Genomic DNA, 10,276 nt, shown 5'->3' on the forward strand with positions numbered 1-10,276 from the left:
AAGGTAGCATAAGCTACCTAAACGGGTCGTAATGGGTCGCAAGCACTTAGATTAGGTTTCATTTTAGTATAAAGGTTTTGTTAAACCATATTACATGAGTCTCCATACTCGTTTGGTTTACGAACCCGCATACTACCCGATCCTCCGATTTTGGTCCGGTATATTAATATAGCTACCTATTAGGTGCCGTTTGATATTCCGTGATCTCTAGAATTATTTGGTTATTATACAAGAACTACAAAGAAATCTCAGGTGAGTACATTGAACCCCTCTTTTACTGTTTTCCAAACTGTTTTGGGGTGAAGCACATGTGCCTACTTGTTACTTTCATGCTTTCCTGTTTTCACATCATATACTTGCTATGTTCGATAGTACATATATAGTACATGATTTCATTGTATTTATGCTATGTATGTCCATCGTGTGCATACTTAGCACAACACTTTACATTACATTTCATGCTATGTATGCCCATTGTGTGCGTACTTAGTACATCGTTTTACATTTCATGCTATGTATGCCCATTGTGTGCGTACTTAGTACATTGCCTTACATTACATGCTATGTATGCCCATTGTGTGCGTACTTAGTACATTGCTTTACATTACATGCTATGTATGCCCATTGTGTGCGTACTTAGTACATTGCTTTACATTACATGCTATGTATGCCCATTGTGTGCGTACTTAGTACATTGCTTTACATTACATGCTATGTATGCCCATTGTGTGCGTACTTAGTATAATGTTTTACATTGCATTTCTGTTGCATATGCCCATCCAGCATATGAACACAATATACTACATTTTGAACCGTTGTAACCATTTGACTATGTGAACCGTCTTAACCCTTCGACTATATGAACCGTTTGTAACCATTGAACCGTGTAAACCAGTTGTATCCGTTGACATGATTTACATTTGACAATAGACATTTGACTATACATGAACATTTCTACAATTGTTAAACATTTCATCTTGAGGGTTTGGTTTGAGTAAGTGATTAAGTAACGAGGCATGTGTAATATGATACAAGCATGGTGGATACGCCGCTGGTACTTCCTATATATAAGTGTTTGTATGGTATTACATATCGTAGCGTTATTTGAATCATTTCAATTTGAGACATATGGCAATTTATACAAATAACACACTTTTCACGAGACATTGTTTTACAAACGACTCATCTTATACAAACACATTTTACATGGTTATCCGTTTAACCATACAGTGTTCTCTTATTTATACATATCATCTGATCTTATCGTTTTTCAATGATTTACAAGACAAAGCAAATTACAAGGTTCATGACTAAACATTTTCTCAAACATAAGTCATGAATTCCGTTTTCACAAAACCAATGTATCTCACAGGCATTTTTATGCTGACGTACCTATTTTCACATGTGTTTTCAGGAGATGATGCATAGGACTTATCAAGACATACTTAGGCGGACCTGTGCTTTAGTGCCTTAAAACGAGACAAGAACTAGATAATTTATGTTATGTACTCTTTGGTTCTTGTTTAAACAATGTAAACTTTCATGTTTGATTAATAAAACGAAACTTCAATTGCCATGGATTTGAAACAATTAATTCTGTTACAACCTCCCCGACGTTTCCGCCACGTTTTGTATGTTCTACGTGGTCGGGGTGTGACATTCCCTATAACCATTGGCTCTGATACCATCTTTTCTGTCACACCCCGACCGCGAAGAACATACAAAACGTGGCGGAAACGTCGGTGAGTGTTGTAACAGAATTAATTGTTTCAAATCCATGGCAAATAAAGTTTCGTTTTATTAATCAAAGATGAAAGTTTACATTGTTTAAACAAGAACCAAAGAGTACATAACATAAATTAACTAGTTCTTGTCTCGTTTTAAGTCACTAAGGCACAGGTCCGCCTAAGTATGTCTTGATAAGTCCTATGCATCATCTCCTGAAAACACATGTGAAAATAGGTACGTCAGCATAAAAATGCCTGTGAGATACATAGGTTTTGTGAAAGCAGAATTCATGACTTATGTTTGAGAAAATGTTTAGTCATGAACCCTGTAATTTGCTTTGTCTTGTAAATAATTTGAAAAACGATAAGATCATATGATATGTTTAAATAAGAGAATAATGTATGGTTAAATGGATAACCATGTAAAATGAGTTTGTATAAGATAAGTTGTTTGTAAATCAATGTCTAGTGAAAAGTATGTTATTTGTATAAAATGTTATATGTCTCAAATTGAAATGATTCAAATAACGTTACGATATGTAATACCATACAAACACTTATATATAGGAAGTACCAGCGTCGTATCCACCGTGCTTGTATCATATTGCATACGCCTCGTTACTTAAATCACTTGGTCAAACCAAACATCAAGATGAAATGTTTAACAATCGTAGAAATGGTTATGTATAGTCAAATGTCTATTGTCAAATGTAAATCATGTCAACAGATACAACTGGTTCACACGGTTCAATAGTTACAAACGGTTCATATAATCAAAGGGTTAAGACGGTTCACATAGTCAAATGGTTACAACGGTTCAAAATGTAGTATAATGTGTTCATATGCTGGGGGAGCATATGCAACAGAAATGCAAGGTAAAGCAATGTACTAAGTACGCACACAATGGGCGTACATAGCATAAAATGTATTGTAAAGTGATGTACTAAGTATGCACACAATGGGCATATATAGCATAAAATGTATTGAAATCATGTACTATAAATGTACTAATAAACATAGCAAGCATGTGATATGAAGGCAAGAAAAGCATGAAAGTAGCAAGTAGGCACATGTGTTTCACCCCAAAATAGTTTGGAAAACAGTAAAAGAGGGGTCTATGTACTCACTTGAGATTGCTTTGAAGTCCTTGTATAACAACCAAACAATGCTAGAGATCACGGATATCAAACGACACCTAATATAGGCAACTATGTTAATATACCGGACCTAAATCGGAGGATTGGATAGGATGAGGGTTCGTAAACCAAACCAGTATGGGGACTCGTGTAACATGGTTTATCAAAGCCCACACTCTAAAATGAAACCTAACCTAAGTGCTTACGACCCATTACGACCCGTTTAGGTAGCTTATGCCATCTTAACGCGTCGTTTGCGTAAAATGCGTTTGGAACGCCTAACGTCGTAACCATAAGACATAACCTCGGAAGGTTATTCCCTATATAACTATGGTCACCTAATGCGTTTGGTCGGATCCTAATGATCGACCAAAAGGGTCGGGTTCGAAAGTATAAGCGATTGTTTAGATCGCTTACCTTACGACCCTATATAAGCACTATACTAAAAGTGACGAGCTAAGCATGTTAGAACATGCTTAACTAAGTTTAGAAAAACAGGTTTGGTATCAAAACAAACGGTTTTGATACCTATGAGTAGTTTGGTTACAAAATACGCAAGAATGCGCATTTTGGCCGAAACTACGACTCGTCACTGAGCCTAGATAACGTGGTAATCAGTAGGTGTAGTCACTATGGACTATAACCATCGTGATCACGCTCACGTTATGAAGTTCAAACGAACTTCGTGTTGACCATAAACTGGTCAATGCAGAAAGTCAAACAAAGCTTGACTTTCGGACTCGAAAAACGAATAAAAGAACGAAAGAACACTTACGAAGGGTCCTCGAAAGCTAATCTTGATCCAGGAGCTCAGGTATGAAGCAATGGCATCAACTTAGAGCTTTTAGATCAGATTTGTAGGTTTTTTGCCAAAATGGGGGGGGGGTATTTATAGGATATGCAAGACCGTTAGGATCGTTTCTTGAATATCGTGCCTCGATCTAACCCGTACACTTGTCGCAATGTTGTGGTGGCTTATTTTGCCCCCACCATAGGGATTTGACAAGTGGCGTTGCCCTTTGGAGGTTTGAAAGGCTGTTGCAAGTGGATTAAAACATTGAATCTGGTCTGGGAGGCTGACGCGGCCGTGTAAGAGTTCACCCTGGGCTTACGCGGGCCGCCTGGAGGTCCATATCAGAAAACAAGTTTCAGAAATGACAGTTTAGGTCCCTGTTGTGGTTTAGGGCCATGTCCGACATGTTTAAGACCCGTTAAGCCATCTTTGAGGCCCTAAAATGATGCTTAAACATTGAGAACATGAAACATGCTAAAAAATATGCCGGATGTTGGTTCGTTTGGCCGTACGATCGCGATGTTCGGTTAATTACGACGGAATGCGCATAAGTGCGAAAAACGATCCAAAATGCGAGACGAATGGATGATGCTTGCATAAATTTTTTGGATGTCCGGATGTATTCAGAACGTAAGTTATGCGCGAAAGTGCAAACTTGTGCACTTTTTGACACCTTTAGTCCCTGAATGATCCAAAAGTTTATTTTAGCACACCGAACCCCTAAAAGCCTATTTCTAAGCTATGTAAAGGATATTTAGGGTGTGTTTAACTTATGGTCATGTTCCGGAATGTTCGTTACAGTTCAAATTGGCATACTTTCGCAGTTTGTCAAGTTTAGTCCCTGTAAGCGATTTAACTTGATTTTGCCATACCAAAGCCTTCAAAACTTATTTATAAGTTATGTAAAGGTTATTTAAGGTATGTTAAGCCTATTTCACTATTCCGGAGTGTTTGTTGCATTAAACTAGTTATATTTACGCATCAGCGCGCGTATAACCTTCTAGAAAGCGATTTAGAGCTTGAAATCGAACAAGAGTTGATATGTGCAAAATATACACATTTTTATACAGATCCCAAGTATGAAATACAATATTTCATTGGCTTGGTATTTGTTTGATGGTCTTAGTGACCCAGGTGTCACAGGGCCAACAAACAAACAACCATCTTCAAAGAATACACCATACGATGGAGCCATAGATGAAGACAAAAGAGTCAACAACAAACCAGCTAAAACCTATAGTCCAAAAACAATCATGCAACATCACAACCCAAAAAGGGCAACATTGAAGCCAAATAACACAGACAAAATCGATTATAGTAGGAATTATTTGAAAACTGACGGAGTTCGCTAGTTAACGGCAACAAAAAGCAACCAAAGACGTTGGAAACACATTGTAGTACAGATGTATTGCCGGATTTCACGAAATGCTCGCTTGCAGAAGTATTCGTTGCGGCGGCATAACGGAGGCGAACGAAATCACCGGGAGGCTTACAAATGAAGCAAAACCACAAAACCAAAAAAACTAAATACCCAAGTCATGGTACAAAGTCACAGACACAGGTTACAACCCATTAAAGCACAAACAAACCACAAAGTCCAAGTTACATCCCACCATTGCACATTCATGTTGCTAATTCATAGTATATAAATTATAGTAATGATACGTTTTCTATTAGGTTAGAGCACATAATCTAGCAATCTTTCACTTGTGAACTATTTAGCATCTTAGCAATGACACAAATACTTAGAGGCGTCTAACAACATATCAATACCACCCAGCTAGTAATTAGTTTAGCTACCTATGCCTATAATCATTAATCGACATCGATATTTATAATAGTTGTAAACATGATCCCTTTATTACATTGTATATGTATTAATTCCCATGCATATATTGCATCAACCATCTAATGCTCAATGACTCTATTTTCGTCCTCTACTTAAACTGATATAAACGAATAAATTGATAAAAACAAATACTAGGGATCAAATCAATTTTGTTTTAGTGTGACCACTTATATCTTCAAATTCAACTCTTTAGGGGTCCTTGTGTGTGTGTTTTATGATAAGAGGAATAGTTTCCGTCTTGACTAACTACACCTTACAAAACATCTCACAACATATTCAACGATAACCTTTATAATTGACCCCCAAGTTACAAACATGACACTTGACTAGGTTAAAGCGAGATGTTCCTCATATTGAGACTTGTAAGTATCTTATGTCGAAGGATAAAGTAATATACCCAATTTAAGATTCACTTATGTTTGGGATGCATGGAGTGATTTCAAAGGTAAGTTTATCCAATGTTTGTTAAGAACAAATACATATGAAATTTGTTCCATCTCAGCCTAACCACGGATATCAGGTCATCAATCATATAGGTTTCATCATAGTTGACGCTATGAATGTTCTTGAAACACAATGCTACTAGACCTGCAATCGATGTATGCGTGTTACCATTCATGTTGGTTTTCTAAGTTAGCATCTTTTTCATCCAATAGTGATATAAATATTATGTTATATAATTGATTGTCGAACATGGTTAGCATTGTTCGTCACTTCATATATTTATACTAAAATTTCTCTTTGGGCAACAAATGAAAGTTGTATCCTACGGGTTTCCTAGGATTTCACACAAGTTTATTAGGTTTAGGTTAGGCTCTTAAACATCACATGCAAACTTAATCGAAAATCCTTAATAAACACTTCTCGGGATGCTTCATGAGTTCATTCCACATATCGAATATGAGTGTTAACCCCGTAGTATATTAACCCATGTGACTCATGTTGCCCAAATATGGCATTGAATAATGCAAGTATGCAAAATATATATGACATAGATTATTATTCATTTAGGCTCAAGAATGACAAAACAAACCCGGTAAACGTTACTTTAACTTTTCAATGTTTTAGCCGATGACATTTAATCGTGTATGATGCCCTATATGTCATAAGTATAAACACTTATGATAATCAACCTCACAACACAACCAAGATGATTTTAGATCTTAATATAGCAATTATAGTTATCTCTTCACACATATAACAAAATGTAAAACTCATGGAATTGAAACTTGAAGTATTATACTTGGCTTCAAAACTTATGGATCATACTCTACTTTTGGAATTTTTCTCTTCTGATGATCATCACGTTGTGATAACCTGTAAATGTTACCACAAAAAGGATGAAAACATAAACTTGTTACAACTATTAGAAAATATTATTAAGTTGAAAATAAATATTGTAAATGTCACATACCCTAAGTGCAAAGAAATACCGACATCTCCATTATCCGGACTAAGATAGGCAAGTGTGCTCGGCTTTATGAAGGGACTCTTTCGCCCTACTAGACATATTTCATGACCGCTTGTTGATTTATATAGATGCTTGGTGATCTACGGTTTTTTAAAAATTCTTAGGAAAAGCATAAACGAGCGTATATGTAAGATTATATGATTAATAGTTACCTCTTTCTTCAAAGCTTCATTTTCTTTCATGGTCCTCTGCTCCTGCATCCACAACGTTTATAGCTTGAGATTAATAGTTTCGAAAGAAAAGAGGAAAACGGATCAAATATTAAAAAAAATATATATATGCATTAATAAGCAATTTACCCTCAGTTTTATTTGTTCGATTTCTTCCAATAGTGCCATATCCTGAGACATAAAAGAAACTCTTAGTAATATAAGTTATAAATACTTTACTCATTGACGGACTATGTTGTATAGTATAAGATATTTGTTTTTATTTGTAATAGACATCCTCAAATAATGGATATGCGTCCCAAATAATGGATGTGCGTCCCTGGCACTTGGCCCAGTGGACACCAAAGGCAATGATAAGGCTTGGGAACCGGCTTTGGTCTGGGGTTCGAGTCTTGGAGCCATCAAGGTTTTACACATAGGTGGGGGTCACTCCCTATTAATCACTCGCGCGAGTACCTGTGTGGTTTTTCCTTGAACGCCTAGCCAAACTCTGATGCCAGAGTAAGATGGTGGGTCTCCCATTGCGGGAGGTGCGACATTGGTTGCATAAATTGAAAGTCGCCGTTAAAAAAAATAATAATGGATATGCCAAAGATTCATTCAATGTAGCTAGCTATATATTCAAATGATGTAAATAAACACCTTCCGATTCTTTACTGCTAACATGCCATCATGGAGTTGGCGTTCCAAGTTTTCAAGCTCCTTGTAGTTTAATCCTTCCAGTTCTTTTCCCATCATCAACCTTCATATTTTGTACAAAACAAAATTGGTTTTTAATAAACCAATCTTTGTCCCGTTGGTAAATAATAATCTTACCTACGTAATTGGTATACAATAATCCTACCTATTAACATGTTGGTACTCAATGAACTTCCGTCAATTTTTTTTACCTGAAGTTAGTTTTTAAGTTTTATTTATTACACAAACAGTCTCTGTAGTTGTAATTTACTATTTTAACTATTTTAAAACTAGTAAATTACAGTCCCTTGAGGTTTTTTTGTTTTATAAAAAAGTTAAAACTAGTAAATTACACCTATAGGGACTTTTTGTGTAATAAATAAAACTTAAAAATTAACTTCAGTTAAAAAAAATTAACGGAAGTTCATTGAGTACCAACATGTTGATAGGTAGGATTATTGTATACCAATTACGTAGGTAAGATTATTATTTACCAACGGGACAAACGTTGGTTTATTAAAAACCAATTTTCCTTTTTATAATTATATATACTTTTTGTATAAAAATGTATTATTATTATTATCATTATTATTATTATTATTATTATTATTATTATTATTATTATTATACAAAAAAAAAAAAAAAAACCCTCACCTCTGTCCCTTCCGTAGCTTCATGATTTCAGACTTCAGAGCTTCTACCTCGTTGTACACTTCTTGCTTAAAATAAAATAAAATAAATAAATAAATAAAAAGATACATATACTTAACCTCTTGAATTATTTTAAAGTTTACATTAATTTAATGGAAAGGGTAATATTTGAACAAATACATTTTTAATTACGTTATTTGACTATTTTTAATTAATAGAGTTAAGACTATTTTTAATTAATAGAATTATGTGAAAAGCCGTTCAAAAGAAAAAAAAACATATTAGTGAAACGAATTAAGGTTAGTTGGATAGTTTTAATTAACAAAATCAAATATGGATACGAGTGAAATGACTCGAATGAATACTATTAATAACTAGTGAAATGCAACGATACCTGTGGTCCAGAGATTGGGTCATTCCAACCATTTGAAGTCCTTTCGTATCTTGAGATAATGTTTTGCAACCTTTAATATAATGATAAAAACAGGTTTATTTGAAAGGCAAGAATAAATTAAAAAATCAATTTTATGACGACCCCGAATGTTACAACCATTGTACATCCACTAGTTAAAAAATTAAAATGTACGCTAACAAATGTAGAAAGCTCAAATCTCATAAATCAAACATTTATATTAACAAAAGAATTTGGAAAATAGGAAAATATGTAAAGGGTCCATCTGTGAGCCATTTGGGCCCAAATGTTTTTTTTTTTTTTTTTTTTTTTTTTTTTTTTTTTTGGGGGGGGGGGGGAGGGGGGGGGGGGTGGGTTCTATTCTAGGCTGATTTTACATAAACACTTTGGTTTGGGCTCTGCCTAAAGCCCGAGTAATAATATAAAGTAACTTTTTATGTTTATGATCCAGTTTAATATATCCAACTAATCATATCCAAATAAATTATAAAAGTCATACACTAGTATTTATTTATCTGAATTTAAATGGCCCATCTTCATACATATTATAGTGGTCCAGTTTCCAAACCCAGACCCCTCTTATTCTAGGTTTTTCTCTGAACCCGGCCCAGCCCAATCTAGACGAACTCTTAGTCTTACAACCCATTAAACATAGAAAGCATTGTACTTACTGAGAACTAGCAAAATCATAGAGTTTTCCGGTGCTCGAGAAAATAATAACGCCCACTTCGGCATCACACAAAATCGCCAACTCTTTAGCCTTCTTCATAAGGCCAGCCCGGCGCTTTGAAAATGTCACTTGTCGGCTACTTACATTCTCAATCTTCTTTATCTCAATCCGCCCCCGACCCATCGTCTTCCTCCTCCTCTCTTCTCCTCCTCCACCACCACCACCACCACCGCTGCCACCACCCGCCTGACCACCACAACCAGAGGATGATGACGACGAAGAAGAACCGCACATGATGGAAACCTTAGTGGGCATTTAACTTTAAGAACTTCTATATGAGCTCTCTACTACTTTGAAGTGATCTCTTTTAAAGGGTAAGAGTTGCTAAATTTGGCAATAGACAATAGAAAGGAAGCGATGTGGTTACTATAATTGGAAAAATACCATTCTCATCATCAAAATTAAATTATAAATAAAATATAAATATGCCATTTTAGTGTTACCTCATTACACTTTTACAAGGTTGGTCGTGGGGTATTTCCAATTATTTAACTTATCAACTATATACGGAAATATTTGAATTCTCAAGAAAGAAATATTTGGCCTTCATTCATATTTATTGCAAAGATTTCACAATTTAAATACGTTCATTTTTCTTACCACCCGTTTCCTATTATGGAAATCATACCTAAACGAAAGAATTTTAATTTTCTTAATTT

General features: G+C 35.2%; 1 protein-coding gene across 1 annotated transcript; it reads right to left on the bottom strand.

Moving 5' to 3' along the window:
• Positions 1 to 6,659: 6,659 nt before the first annotated feature.
• LOC110885489 (MADS-box transcription factor 23) lies at positions 6,660 to 9,887 on the bottom strand. Its single transcript, XM_022133198.2, has 8 exons — positions 9,559 to 9,887; positions 8,870 to 8,939; positions 8,479 to 8,543; positions 7,789 to 7,888; positions 7,276 to 7,317; positions 7,129 to 7,170; positions 6,920 to 7,056; positions 6,660 to 6,822 (listed from the first exon to the last, which is right to left on the bottom strand). Exons 1-8 carry the CDS (start codon positions 9,870 to 9,872, stop codon positions 6,762 to 6,764), a joined length of 831 nt encoding a protein of 276 aa, XP_021988890.1. The 5' UTR covers positions 9,873 to 9,887; the 3' UTR covers positions 6,660 to 6,761.
• Between the last annotated feature and the right edge of the window lie 389 nt (positions 9,888 to 10,276).

This window comes from Helianthus annuus, chromosome 10, assembly GCF_002127325.2.
Source record: "Helianthus annuus cultivar XRQ/B chromosome 10, HanXRQr2.0-SUNRISE, whole genome shotgun sequence".
In the NCBI taxonomy this organism is placed as follows: domain Eukaryota; kingdom Viridiplantae; phylum Streptophyta; class Magnoliopsida; order Asterales; family Asteraceae; genus Helianthus; species Helianthus annuus.